This window comes from Annulohypoxylon maeteangense (assembly GCF_022496945.1).
Source record: "Annulohypoxylon maeteangense strain CBS 123835 unplaced genomic scaffold GGS22scaffold_3, whole genome shotgun sequence".
Classification (NCBI taxonomy): domain Eukaryota; kingdom Fungi; phylum Ascomycota; class Sordariomycetes; order Xylariales; family Hypoxylaceae; genus Annulohypoxylon; species Annulohypoxylon maeteangense.
In genome coordinates this window covers 206,581-221,606 of record NW_025953250.1, presented here as the reverse complement: position 1 = coordinate 221,606, position 15,026 = coordinate 206,581, and the positions used below count along the sequence as shown (strand labels likewise).

At 44.5% G+C, this 15,026-nt stretch overlaps 2 protein-coding genes across 2 annotated transcripts; both read left to right on the top strand.

Annotated features, from left to right (window-relative positions):
- The first annotated feature begins 351 nt into the window (after positions 1–351).
- On the top strand, positions 352–3,032 carry GGS22DRAFT_154175 (velvet factor-domain-containing protein). The gene is made up of 5 exons (XM_047959997.1): positions 352–510; positions 574–730; positions 797–867; positions 919–999; positions 1,055–3,032. Exons 2-5 carry the CDS (start codon positions 576–578, stop codon positions 2,317–2,319), a joined length of 1,572 nt encoding a protein of 523 aa, XP_047821588.1. The 5' UTR covers positions 352–510; positions 574–575; the 3' UTR covers positions 2,320–3,032.
- Positions 3,033–11,186: 8,154 nt separating this feature from the next.
- GGS22DRAFT_88646 (uncharacterized protein) lies at positions 11,187–12,722 on the top strand. Its single transcript, XM_047968341.1, has one exon. It carries the CDS (start codon positions 11,250–11,252, stop codon positions 12,630–12,632), a length of 1,383 nt encoding a protein of 460 aa, XP_047821587.1. The 5' UTR covers positions 11,187–11,249; the 3' UTR covers positions 12,633–12,722.
- Positions 12,723–15,026: the final 2,304 nt, after the last annotated feature.

Genomic DNA, 15,026 nt, shown 5'->3' with positions numbered 1-15,026 from the left:
GGTCTTCACTAATTACGCTTTGTATGAAAGCCAGTTTGGTGGGTTGTCTTGGACACGGATCTGGTAGCTTTTCACCTCCGGATCGGATACATCACGATTATCTCGAGATTCTTGATTTCTGAAGTTACCTATATTGAAAGAGTTATCACATTTTGTTGACTCTGTTGGGTGGTGACGTCGTGGGTCGTGAACCAGCGAGAGGGACGATTTGGAACACACAACCGTCAGTACCCTCTATTTTATTATCCTCTCCCCGTTCGCCTACATCTCGTTGATTTTTTCCCCTCCTACGTCTAATCTTTCTTCAAGAGACTTGATAAAAGTTATTCCTTCTCTTTCGTTTACTAGATGTATTAGCACCCTTCTCTACATTGTTCTATTTAGTTATTAAGCCACCTACCTTTCTAACTTATTAACAGATTTGATCCCACATTTGCGAACCAGAGCAAAAGCAATTTACCATATATAGTGTTTTGCGAGTTGCGCATAAAGTACCGCATGATTGCTTCGGTAAGTATCCCATTGCCAACCTCTACTGTCCTAAACCTGCTCAAGTCTAATTATTGTCAAAAGAAATGGCATTCCATACTCATCACAGCACCCAATGGGTCAGCCATGGACCTCCAACTGGATATATGCCAGCGATGAGCCCAGCAATGCCTCCATTATCCGGGCCTCCCCAGGTTCACCATCAACAACATCCGCAGCAGAGTGGCCCTCAACCTCAACGGTAAGCAACTAGTTCACTATGAGCTTTTGTAATTTTATGAAGACGCTGTTTACTAAATCCTGATAGTCCCGAATCTTATCGTTTAGAAGTATTACAACAACCTACCATGGCTAAAGCTGCTAATGGTAAAGACAAGGGTAAAGAGCTTTCCCACCCTCCAATATTTGGCATAATACTTACCTGAGAAGACCGTAAACCTGTCGACCCTCCTCCAATCCTTCAACTACACGTACCCAGCGACGAAGATCCCGATGGTGTATACCGTCAAAGTGAGTACCTAGATACTTGTAGAAAAATCTGACCTAAGTACTAAACATTCTCTAGGTCCGTATCTAATAGCTGTTGCATATTTAGAGTATGCGCATCCTCCGGGCCCGAATGGCCAGTCTACACCCCCCGCAAATATGATGGCGGGCACAACAGTGTCATCATTACACCGGCTGAAGGATCCCACTAACAAGGAGGGGGCATTCTTCGTATTCGGCGATCTTACGATTAAGAGTGAAGGGGAATACGTAATTCGGTTTGATCTGCTGCAGATGACGATGGATAATATCGAAGATGGCGAGTTTTGGGTCACAATTTGTTCGGTGACGAGCGACCCCTTTAAAGTCCATGCTGGGAGAGCCTTTCCCGGTATGGCGGAGTCTACGTTTTTGACGCGTTCATTCAGTGACCAGGGCGTCCGCCTTAGATTACGAAAAGACTCGCGGCAGATTGCCAACAAGAAAAAGAACATGCGTATGGCAGACATGGACAAGCAGACAGGACATAGGCAGGGCGGAGCTCCACAAAATGGTGGCATGCAACCTATTGACGAGCGCTCCTATCACGATTATGCAGAGGAACCCGTAGCAAAGAGACACCGAGCAGAATATTCAACGATAAACCCCGGAACACCTACACAGGAAGGGGGACCAGAGATGCGATGGGGACCTTATGGTGGTCCCGCGGGTCCTGGATATACGTCCCAGCAACTGGCTTTGGGGTCTGTAACTACAGGGCCACCGAGTTCAGCGACGACAGTATCAATGCCTCCTCCAACAGGCCGTATCGAAACTCACTTCTCTTCGTTACAAGGCCCTCACGCTTATGAGCGACAATCTCCGTTAAACCACTCACCGATCCAATTCGGAAACCCGAACGCACCAAACTCTTCTCACCCTTTCATCTTCACAGGAGGTTCTAACGCTGGAAACAATCCACCATTAAATCTTGCTCCGATCCCGACACATCCCCAGAGCGCGATGGCTTCACCAATACATAATGTTTCTCCCCGATCACACGGTCCACTAAACGGCGCACCCCCTTCGGGAACCGCGTCACCAGTAGGTCCTAATCTATACACTACCGCACCACCTACCTCAAATACGCACCAGACTCATCACTCCCCCTATTCTAATCAAGGGGCATACCAAGGTATGACGAATGCCTACGACCACGGCAGTTTACGAGAACACGGCTTAGGAACACCTTTGACAGCGACTATGCCGTCTGAAAGCTTGAATGGATCTTACCCAATTAGCGGCGCAGATTCTTTCGATCACCATCTTGGCCACATGGTCAACAAGACGCAGCAAGACCACTGAGGATGGCTGTTGGCCAATATTATACCTCCCACGAGGAAAGATTATTATTGGCGAGCTTAAAAGGCTAATAATTGCTGGCATACCTACCAGCAAAAATTTCATACCCCTTTTCGACTTGAACGAACGCTTGACGGCTTAGAATAATACTTAAGATTTCGACGTTGGCACATTATGAGAGTACACTTTATTTACACAACCGTCCTGTCGTTTTTATCGTTCCTTTTCGAAAATACCTATTTGTCACACGCATCCCATGGAACATTGCATCGAAATGGAGATTTTCCAGTTCGCAGGAAGGCAGGTGGCGTTGGTGTGTGTATGTGCGTATGTGCGTGCGTTGGAATTGGTCTACATGTTTTTTTGTTTTTTGTTTTTTCAAAGGGAAATTGATGCATAGTGAGGGACAGTCGTATTTCCTCCGGTTCATCCTTCTGAGTTTGTACGGCAATACGGGTTTTCAAAAGCACTTCTCTGAAAGATACCCAAATGGAGGCTATTCTGCGTCATTGGTTTCCCCATATTCCCCCTCCGCGCAACCATTCGAGGTCCCCTTTGTTTACTACTACTTTACGCACGTCAAGGGGCTAATGGATTCGCCCCTGGAGGCTCTTGGTATTACGATGACAAAACCTACTACGAGCACTCTTCAAGAATCCGACTTAATTGCTAGAGTAAAATAGAAATGAAGGCATCACTGCAATGCTATGCTTAATTCTGCAATGTGACTCGACTTACTACGAGCTTGGCATTAAATACATGAATTCTTCCTTCATCGATCGCGATTCTAACTCCGAGTGACTGTTTCTAGTAAGAGAATGCTTCCCCTTATGATATCCCGTAATATAGGTGCTACTAGTCGGACTCGCCGGAGAGTCACGGCTAAGACGTCTCCGCTTGCCAACTCAGGATATAGGTGTGATACAAGTGCATTGCAGTTCTGTGGACGCGTTTGCATACAATAAATCAGGGCATAACGGCATGGACTCTAGCTGCAGCCTCGTGTACTATGTAGGTAGCCCAATACAGATCAGTTATTTCTCATCAGATCTATAAACCAATAATAGAATTACTATGAAGCAGGGTGTGCTTTGTGCCCGCCGTTATATATCATAATATAGCCCAGGGGGTCGAGATATCCTCGAGACAAGGTAGCCAAGCTAACCAACCCCCGCAAGGGGCGGAACCAAACTTACAAACTATTCGGAATGCGTCCACTACAGTGAGTACAGCGTAGATAGAGGGACAATTAGGGCTATTAGGTGACTGTGTATTGTACAGTACATCGAGTGTTACAGTCTCTCTGGTACATAGTTTGCCCCAGCGGCGAATTATCATTTGCAGAACTATTGGCAGTTTCGTTGTCATGTATTCCCGCCGCCCTGTACATAAACGTGTGGCTGGTTGTAAGCATGATGATGTGTTTGAACTATTATGTGCTGTTTCTTGACAAATACACTACTATTGACTAATAATTCTACATCGCAGCCCCCGTCAGATGCAATTCATCCGGTTGCTTACTGTCTATAGCTTCTTGCAGGTCTCAATAAAAGGCCGAGGCCATCTTTTTTTGTTTGATTTTGTAAATAAGTATGCCGTTAGAGCCGTTGTACATGCCTACAAATTCAATGTGGTCGTAGAAAACTCCCAAGCCGAGCACTCATAGGTACCTACCTACCTACACATCTCAAGTAACTGTCAGGATTATCTACCGTGCCCATTCCTCTTCCAGATGGCACGAAATGTTACCAGGTAGCCTGTAATTACCTAACCATCCTGATCAATGTCATCTAGAGTCTATCTAGTCGTCATGTTACAGTTGATCCTTGCTCTAGCATCCCAGAGGAATCCATGTACTCGTACACTACTTCATATCTGTCTGTCTAAGCCACACCGCAATTACTGTTGACAATCTATCTTAATTACGTCTAAGCTATGAAGAACCTCCTTTTCAATTCTACCTAGGTATTAAATTCTTTCCCTAGCCTGTCATCTAAAAGAGTAGTTAATATTTTACTTACCTGCATATATGTAAACCCTGAATTAATAACGAGTCTAAGCCACACAGACTGCATTAAATCCATGTCCGGGATTTGCACCCGACACTGGGTACTTATTATTACTCAGTAAATTCTATTATTCCTTCACTCGCATCTCCCCAGAAAGCCTCTACCCAAGGCACTGGAGATCGTCCGGCTCTTGTAATACCGCTTGTATTTATGATGCTTAGTGTCATTGGTTTCATATTCCCGGACTCGAAAATAGCGGGCTCTCCCGAGTGAAACAAATTTCACGTACCTACGCACGCTTTGACGTTTGAAATATCAATCAGGCCTATACAAAGTTACTACCTAGGTAGGTAGCTAGACGACAAGCAAATGTATACCTAGCTTACGATGATAATAATTTGGAAAGTTACTCTAAGTCTTTCGTTGAGGTAGTATTTTTCTTTGAGGCTCGCCATCTAATCACGGAAGACATGTTTACATTACCTGCTTGTTATATAGCTAATTTGCCCTTTTCACCTTCGTCAATACATAACCTTACTCCAAGCCAATCCAATATTATGGCGGTAACTTAACTCACTTTACCAATCAGACTTCTTCAAGACTTCGGGCATTCCCACATCTCAACCACACATCCTCGTATAACAAACAATTCTCAGAGAAACGAGATACAGTATGTATTATAATCTCCACATTGGTACATTGTACAGATTTCAGAGGTGGCTGTCATCGATTATGATGTGCTCAAGGTGTTGCATTTGGATCCGCAGCCACTATTGATCGATGAACGACTCGCTTCTCGAAGTTACAGATAACCGTTGAAACGTGGAGTTCTTCAGAGCTCACCCCTGTTCGTTATACCCTGTCATATGTTCATCCACGCGGAGCCATGATCCATGTTCGCTGCTTAGGTAGCTACCCCAGCCATCCTACAGTACATTACCTCGGTCCCTAGACAGTAGACACCAGGTTTGTATCCAAGCAGGTATGGTATGTATGATACTACGTAAAGTACAGACACGTTTTAACAGACCCGAAGAACTTACGAGGATCTTTGCTCGGCCCTAGCCTCCGAAAATATTCTCCGATATTCACATTGACCGAATCCGGTATCGCCATCCTCAGAGCTAGCCGGGGAGCCGGCGGCGTAGCTCACGTTCGTAAGGAACATAATAGGAAAACGAACATAGTAGGGAGATGAGCAGATGACGCCGCCGGCAACCACCACAGCATCTAGCGAGCACGCGGAATATGCAATCGACCTCCATGTCCTATCACACCGAGCCTGCTTGGCCATCTTGGCTCCTCAGAGTCGCGCGCGACTTTGAACATGTCGTATATTGCTATAGACTTGGCATCAAGATTGGACCAGGTAAGCGCTGTAGGAAAATGACATCTCGCTTCAGCACCAACGGGAGCTATTTTCAGAGCAACATACATATGCAAGTCTGCCCGCAGTCGGCGCGGATGACTAGGGTTGCAGCTCGAAGTACGCGTAGGGGAGGGGGAGCTGCAGAATGAGCACACCATCAATCCCAAAAGGGCAATGGCAAATGATGGCTTTTCCTTGATCTGGACTATGGGGATAAATTGATTGCATGCGGAGTACAGCAAAGTTCAACCTCCCTGGACAGCTTTCGGGTAGCGAGTTCACAAATCTTCCGACCAAACATGGTCCATCTCGCCGTCAACTTAGTTGGCAGATACTGCAACGACGGGATAGAATCTTGGAAGATCGGTAGTACATCTAAGGATTATTAAAACCATGTTTCGGTACCAATCCGACATTGATAAAGAACTATTTGACTTTAATTACGTATGTCAACTGCGTTTCATGCGTTCGTACGTTTGTTTTATCATGTCGTTGCTTCCGAGACCTACGTAAATAGGTACCTATTTCGACATACAGCGCGGAGCCCATGTCACGAGTTGCTCACAAGTTACCTATCTATGTTCATCTTCGGTCCCTTTCTCTATTCCTGCTTAGAAGTCCCTAGCTACCTAGGAAGGAATGCTACCGTTATTGGTTTGTACTCCGGGAAGCGAGATGAGTGTCGTTGAGTCGTGCCAATCATGACATAGCTCCGTGAGTTACTAGTGACAGATACAAAGCAGTTAGTCGTTGACTTTAGCTAGAGAACTGGTGCGGAAATTCAGATGGCGTAACGAGCTGATCGGCAGGTGACATCAACGACGTATGTACATACCTTAGACAGGTAAGTTGTCGACGAGAATGCACTTCGCCCGGTCCCTTGTCTAGGTATTTACACGGACTCCTCACCCGGATACCACGTTTTTTCCCCTCACGAGCTTGAAGGGGCTTAAGAGCTGTCAAAATGCAGGTAGGATACCCCAAATTCGGAAGATTAATAATGAGCATTCCTCTTGACATCCCCACTACAGATTGTATAATCCCTCTCTAATCCGGTATATCGAACTTGTAATTTCGTTATTTCTCTATACTACCTATCTACCTACGTATGCGAATAGCTAGAGAAGCAGTTAGAGCATTGAGAAATATCTATTGAAGAGAGGCAAACTAGCTAAGGACGCTTTACCCCTTTTCATGCTTATCTCCGACGCTAACTACCATTCACTTTAAACCTATTGAATATATAGTAATATCAAACCTCTATTATACCCCCGCATGTCATGGATGCACGGTACTGCACTAAGAGGGTTGCAAGACAGGGAGTCAAGGGTCCCGTTGAGTTGATCCCATCGAGAGCAAGGGTACAACTTCCGCGAGCCGTCGTTACATCGCGTGCTCAATTCGAGAGCACTACACAATTATTTGCTCAAGGTACTGGGACCCTGTATCCTTTCGGGGTGCCACTCTCAGTCATGGCAACGATGGAGGAGATTGTTCAAATTACCTATTCATCTACGATAATACCTGCAGAATGGAGTCAGAAAAGACCGCCCATGTGCTATTCCTACTGTATTGGACTGTGCAAGTAAGTATCCCTTACTGTGCTAATATTGGCAACTAATACCCAGTATACTCATCATAATTGGTAGAAAATGCCTGTTATGTAATGAAGGGGATAGTTTTAATGACAGTGCAAATAGTAAGATTAGCACATGGGGCACTTTTTCTGACTCCATTCTGACCTGTCAACATGGTCGCCGGGTTGGCACAGATATTCAAAAGTCTGACGATATCTATCTAGGTATTAATCTTCAGTAATACTAAATTGTCGATGTCATTGCCTGGAATTATCCTTAGGTCCAGGATCGAAGATCTGGTCATGATCTTGGCAATAGAGGAATCAAACTTAGCCTTCTTCGTCCAAGTATATCGAACCAGTCTCCGTTTTTAAGCCGCGAATTGCTACGTGTGCCACTCACTATCCGATTTCCTAACTATCTAACTTCCCAACAAAATGAAAATCGAATTAACTTTACGAACCATAGTAGCCGCCAAGAAATTTGCCGCGGTTGCAATCGCGAGCTTGCTGGCCTCCCGCTCCTCACCGTACCTACTGCTTACTCTCTGTATGTACCAGTACTATCGTTCTATTCTGGAACCTAATCTCCCGGAAGCCATACAAGAGTAGATTCCGTCCTTCTTCCCTACCACCACAATGATACGCATGTAGTTTCTAGCGCCGAGCTAGGAACTTTGGCCTAGACCTGGATACCGAATTCCGCCGAGACCTTCCCCGGTTGAAGCTTCTCTACTATCCGAGATCTTAATTACGCGTGTTACCGCCGGTTAGGTTACAGTCATAGGATAGACCTCTGCATCAGCTCGAGAGATTATGGTATTCCAGCCTACGAGAAGCCTTTGACGTGCCCCGTAAAATACACAGCAGGCCTCGGCACCAAAATAGCGACCTGCCTGGAAGAGGAGAAAGACCTGGGACCTATGACCACCAAGCTGAGAGGGGTACCTCAAGCCGTTGGACCCGTGGCGTAGTAATTACAGAGGCAGCCTAGCCCAGCCCGAACGACTTCTGCAACAGTCGGATCTAAAGAGACTAGATGAGGAGGTCCCCCGTAGTAGCCGCTTTTTAAATTAATTCTCCGGCGCACCTGAGATGCGCTGCATGGATGGGCAAACCTCCGCCTGGTTGGCCTGTTTACCTAACCTACGGCAATTACTCGCTGGCTGGCCGGAAACATGCGACCCGTACTGCCCTCGTTATAATGCGGTGCACCGTTACGATATCGTGGGTTAGCAGTAGCGCAACATCGACGTAGGTACCCGGACGATAGTAGTGGATATGCCGTGCCATAGAATCTATATCAGTTACACAACGTGTGGGAATATCTCAGTAAGTACGGTAGTTGGCTGCCAGTCATCTGGCTCTTTAAAGCTCCGTCCGCATCACGGAATTCAATCCTTCTATATCTTCAGATGATGATTGGAGGGTACAGACTAGTTGACCTTTTTTAACCACTCCCCCTGGTCGAGATGCATAGACACCCTTAGAAAAGATTACCGTACGCATAAACCTATAGATTGGTAGCTTGGCCTCCTGGCGGCCTGTAACGGTTCATGATTCACGCCCACCCCTCTTTTCACCTTCCTTATCATTCGCATCAAGCCGTTGCCTTCCATTTAACAGATTTTGCCTCACCGACGCAACATGAGAACCACCACACTCGTACCAGTCTCCGGCTGATAGAAAACTCGAAATCGATGGTTTCTATGCACGTCTAAGGACTAGGTAGGTAAATATCCCTCTCACACCTAACATACTTCGGTACCTACTTACTTATACGGCATATGGCTGTGGAGAACAAGACTATGGCATTCCCCCTTTTTTGTAAATATAACATCCAGGGACAGTAAAAGATCCTTACCCAAGAATACCCATACCTACCTAGTACCTATCTTCAGATAGGAAGAAGCGGGTTTCTGCGGTTGGTATCGTTGTTCACCCACTGTTGACTAACTTATACACAATAGACTCTTAGAGGGATATCGGGCTTCTAAGGAGTCAGGACAGATGGTTAGTACCCACTAGGTATCTACCAAACCGGGTTTTGCTCTGGCTTGCTAGATTCTGGTACTGAATCCTATTGTTTCTACTAAAAGACTTAACTAACAGCATTGTCGAATCACCAGCGGTGGCTCGCTAACGCAAGCCTATTTGGTGCATAAAAGGGACCAGGATCTGAAAGTCACATGCCCTTGAAAATTAGGTAGCGAGTTGTTCTGGTACTATAAGTGAAACTAGCAAACACCGCAACTTTGACAGCTACCTTTATCGGAAGTGAGGCTAATGGTTTATCAGTCGTTACTCAGCTAACGTTGAGTTTATTTTACAAATATCCTGCGGTTCTCTTTATCACAATATCTAGCAAGCTGACTTACACATTCTAATGAGGATCAGGCTTGTATTCTGGTTATACCTACGGAGGTGGCGGACAAACTATAGGTAGTCTCCACATGGAAGTACAGATCAAAACATGAGCCCGGGGTTTTTTTTTCAAGATTATGTAGGTACCTAAGTATAAATAGGTAGGTAGGTATGCAAATAGCAACATTATATACTATTAGTGAAGTAAAGAGAGTGCAAACCCACTCATTTACTAGGGACCATTCACGCCATTTATTTAAGATGTGTAGGACCCGAAAATCGATTTGGACAACTTTGTAAGCTATCATGGCCATTTTTGGGATTTCAAACAACAGTCTTGATTAGCTCTAAAATGATCATCGTCTTGAATAACTTCGAAGTTTCCAATGATGCAGTTTCGGAGTATTTGGGATTCAAGAAGCTACCTAGTAGGTACCTACCTCATTCATAGTTTTCAAGCTTTGTAGGCAACTCTTTAGCATCACGAGGACATGAATCCAACTAAGTATCCGATAATTAGGTAACTAGTATCTCGTTTTATGTATATTTGCTGCCATTGCAACATAAGTACCTAGGTATGTAGGTATTCATAGTTCCAATATCTGCATATCTACCTGATACTTGTGGATAAGTCGCCTTGGGAATACTGTACATAGTATGGGTATAGTATCTAGCACCTTCTTGTAGTCTAAGAGAACGAAATCGCCATTCGCTGCCAGTAGATTAGTATAAAAGTCTAAGTATGATACCTTTATAATAACTATTCTAATTACCTACGTGGTCACCGAAATTAACCTTGGAAGGCACATATTATTTTGTGTTATGAAAGTAAATCTTACGCTACTAGGTAAGGTACAGGACACAAAGTATTCTTTATATTAGTAACAAACATCTTAACATCATAAACAAAGGGATTAGAACTTACATCCGTAACTACCTAGCAGGTACGAAGTAAGTAAAAATCAACCATCTCCTATAACTCTGAGGAAAACGGGAGTGTCAATGAACCTATGTTAATCTAAACAAAAAATTCTAGCATTGCAGCTATGATATTATACCTGGCTCCACCAAAATACTTGGTACGAAAGACAATTATTAAATCCTAATGTGGGTTGTCCTACGTGTCTACCTAGTAGGTTGGCTTTTATTTTGCTCGCGTGATCTGGTACAAGAGCTACCCCTTTTCCTTGTATGAGGCTTCATGGTCATATACCTACCTACACAAGTGGAATCTTGTCATAGGCAATAAGACCTTAATATCTTCAAATTGTATTAATGATTACATATTTTAAAGTTTGATGCCTTCTGGTTGTCGACTTATATTCTATTTTATATGAAGAAATATTTGTACTGTTTAGATGAATTTACTTTACAGAATATTGATGATTACGTAACGATGACTTTATGCCGTGTATCTTCCGGATAATTTGATAAGCGCTTACATAGAAGGATTAGGTAATCCATATTATGTAATTTAGCTTATCTAATCAGTCGCGTCTTACCCCTGAGCTAGGCAACAACTAGGAACGCGTTCATCCTCGTTCGCGTCAACATTTAGAATCGCGTGCAATTGGTTTTCTATGATGACAACTCTTCCCAAACAACATCAGGAACCATGTCCAGATCCCGGGAAACTTGTTCACATGAAGCCTTGCTATTAGAACCGTCAGCTTATGCTAAAGAAGTTGGATATAGCTGGCCTAGTTCGGATCGGAGATTAGCTGCAACGACAAAGTCAGGGCGAAATCCGTTGATAAGAAAAGGCCAGAAAGTTGAAGATGTAGAAAAGCTGAGCGAGGCTATTGCCAATAACCTCTCTGGCACATTTCCAGGCCCGTTGATTCTACCAGGAGATGAGCTGGCATTGGATCCGAAAGACCCGCCACAATCATTTCGATCTTGGCTTAACGAAGGACTGCGCAAGAATCGAAAGTTGAATAGGAAGTGTAAGACATTATATGTTGCAATCGCACCTGAGATCACATCCAGTGTGAGTTTCATGAAGGCAGGACTGCAGCCATCAGTCAGGAAGGGTAGTAGGGTAACAGCCACTAAATCGTTGGATCCTCCATCACCAGAGGATATCATAAAATATACGGGCGCTTTTTATCATGGGCTACTTGTTGAAGCATTTCCAGGTAGTTTTCAATTCGTGCCGTGGGACGAGTCGAAGAAATCACGCAAATCCGATAGTGATACTGGTTATGTTGGCCTCCTTGCGGGCAAAAACAGTACTCGCATCCGCTACAGACCATCCCCTGACGGCGTTTTCAAGTATCAGCTAAACCTCAACGATCTTATCGACGCTGCTATCGAAATGCTGACAGGAGATGCGTATTCTCTCCTTTTACTTGTCAACCATGATATGTACGAGGACGAGGATGATGTCTTTTGCTGCGGTCGGGCCTACGGAGCTGATCGCGTTGCTGTAGTCTCTACCGCCAGGTACCATCCTGCCCTAGACGATCACGCCAATATTGATTTCGCGCATATGTGGCCGACGTCTCATTGTAAATCCTACGTCGATCAACTCTGCGGAGAAGAGGGTCTCAGACAGGACACAGAAATGGCTACACGGGTAGCAAATACATCTGGACCACTCCGGGCAGCGGTAGAAGCAATAAGGGGGTTTGAGAACTCGGCTTTGGAGGATCCAAGAGGCTTATGGTTTTCAAGGATTACAAGGACGGTGGTCCACGAGCTCGGGCACTGTCTCGGTTTCGCACATTGCGTCTACTATGCCTGTGCAATGCAGAGTTCGTCGTGCATGGCGGAGGATCTCCGACAACCTCCTTATCTATGTCCCGTGTGTCTGGGCAAGGTATCCCATGCGATTGCTTGTGAACTAGAAGGACGAGACGAAGCCGGCAAATACGAATATGTAAAGGACAGGTATAGATCAATAGCTGATTTTTGCGATTCGTGGAAGCATGTTGGCTTATTCGCTGGGTATGGGGCTTGGCTCCGTGCAAGGCTCGAACAGCTAGACATAACATAATAGATAGGTAGGCAGGTAGATTATGAAGTCATGGCTAGGTAGTAGTTTGGCACCATTCTGCGAGGTAATGCGATGAGAGCTTATGCATAACTGGATTAGTGGTATGACTGGTAGTTCCCGATTATGATATTCATGAGACATACTTTTAAGCGTCGATGCGTCTAAAAAATATCGTCGACTTCTAAACCACCATGACGCCTTATAATAATTGGACCCGAACTAACATTGACCGAGGTCGAGTAGGGCTATAGACGCGTATACTGAAAGAAACCTTGGAAACCAGTGGTCAACATTTATGAAACATTGAACAGACAGAATTGAAATTGGACTTTTTAGAAAACCTACCTACTTGTATTCATCCATTAAACATCTAGGTAAGTACCTAGGTAGGTAGATAACTATAGCTTCGCGATGGCAGGCATTAGAGATTCCGAAGAGAATATATCGGTAACCTAGCACCATTCTGACTCCATTGCCGCACCTGATAGTCTATGAATGTCTACTTTTTGTCCACCTCTAAACGCAACTCGGAAATAAGAATGTTCGTTCTCACCAACCCGCGTAATCGTGATGGTCGGTAAGGATGCATGCGGTTCTGGTCTTAGCTAGGTGGTATATCCCTAGAAATAAGCCTTCCTCCTAGATTATATTTCTTTTCCAGCGCGGCCGAACCCTTCTCTTGTTCACGAACACGTTAACCAACACGATCGCGGCGATGATCATATAGAGGGGGAAGAGTATCAGGGAAAAAATGTCAATCCATCTCAGTCTGTAGGGTGGTTTTCGGAGGGCCGGTAGTAGATAAGGCCCCGTTGATTTGAGAGCATTGGTGATCATGGTTGAATTCGCGAACACCATATCTTCTCGAGGGTATTCCGAAGGTAAAGCTTGAGGATTAGAGATTTGTGTTGTTACTTATCTACAAGGAAATAATTTGGAGAGCCGTGTCGGCTACCTAATTTATATTTTAATCGTCTTGGCGCCATGTTTTCTTATGTGATATAGGCCAAGATGTGGAAACGAAGTCACGCAGTCCTTGTTGTGATTGCGACGAGGAGCAACGAATATTTCCATAGGCTTCATTTGGGGTCTCTATTGCTTGGGTTTCTTAGCTTGGTGAATAAGCATAAGGGCTATTTGGCAAACTGATGCTATCACTCCTCCGTCCGTGCAGGTCTCTAGGTCAAATTCACTAGGTAGGTACCTAGGTACCAATGTCATACTCTTGCAGACTCAGTTCTAACTTAGGATTGTGAATTGACCTTCGATCGACCGGTAATGTATTCACAGGGTGTAGTTTGCGATAACAAGTATAGTGTGATACGTAGAGAGAGGGAGCATTCGATATTACATGTTTGCTTCGATACATATCAGTAATAGTTTGACTTATTTGTAAATCGTCATTGCGAAATCAGGGTGGTTACCTATATTCCAGTAAGAGATTTAGGAAGGTACCACAGATAGCTACCCGGATGGGAAACATACAGGTACTAGGTAATAAATATACTTAGGTAAATCTATAACTAATGATAGAAAGAACGACCCGGTACGGAGGAAAATGATTCACCTGACGGACGGCACTTCCGGGGCAAACAATACGGAATCGGTCGCCGGATAGTGGGTCTTATCACCGAAGTTAATCGATTCTGGTGCTTTAACGACATGCGACAAATATTTTCCTATTCGCTGTCCGGTGTATACGTGACATCATCAAATTGGGGTGTCGTATCATCTTCAAAGGCAAAACGGTACCTTTCTTGTAGGGAAAATAGCGGTCTGGATATAGCGCATGTTCTGAGTACCATCAAGGGGTCTTCGTGTGGTTACATAATTATATCCGGCATGAAAGACGAGGAGCGAACCGCGATCTTGGCAGGCCGTCAAGTAATGATGACCTGACCCAAGGCTCTGGGTTTGTAGGAAGTTGACGACGGTGGCGTATTTGGCAGGACGCCACGGCATGCACTTGTCATAGATCTACATGGTACCTAAGTAAGCCGGCTCTTTCTCTTGCGTGTAACCATCATATCCGATCATTTCGGGAATATCGGATATCCTCTTTAGCTTTAGTCAGTTGTGTTTCACGGCGGAGGATGTGCAGACAATCATCTTCTTGGGTCAACGGACACAGCAGACTCTCGTGCAAACTATATGAATCTACTGATATTTACTTTAGAGGTATTGGATTCAATTATCCGATGGACCACGAAGCTGAGAAGATGAGATATCAATTCTTAAGCAGATTTTAGTGAGCAAGATGAATTTTCCAACTTCCTTTCAACCTATCGGCACTTATAGTAAACTATACCTAAATAGGTAAGGTATTTGTGCATGCAAGACACTGATATGAACCTATGAATTTGATATTTCGCGGGCATGTTCCTAAAAGGAATG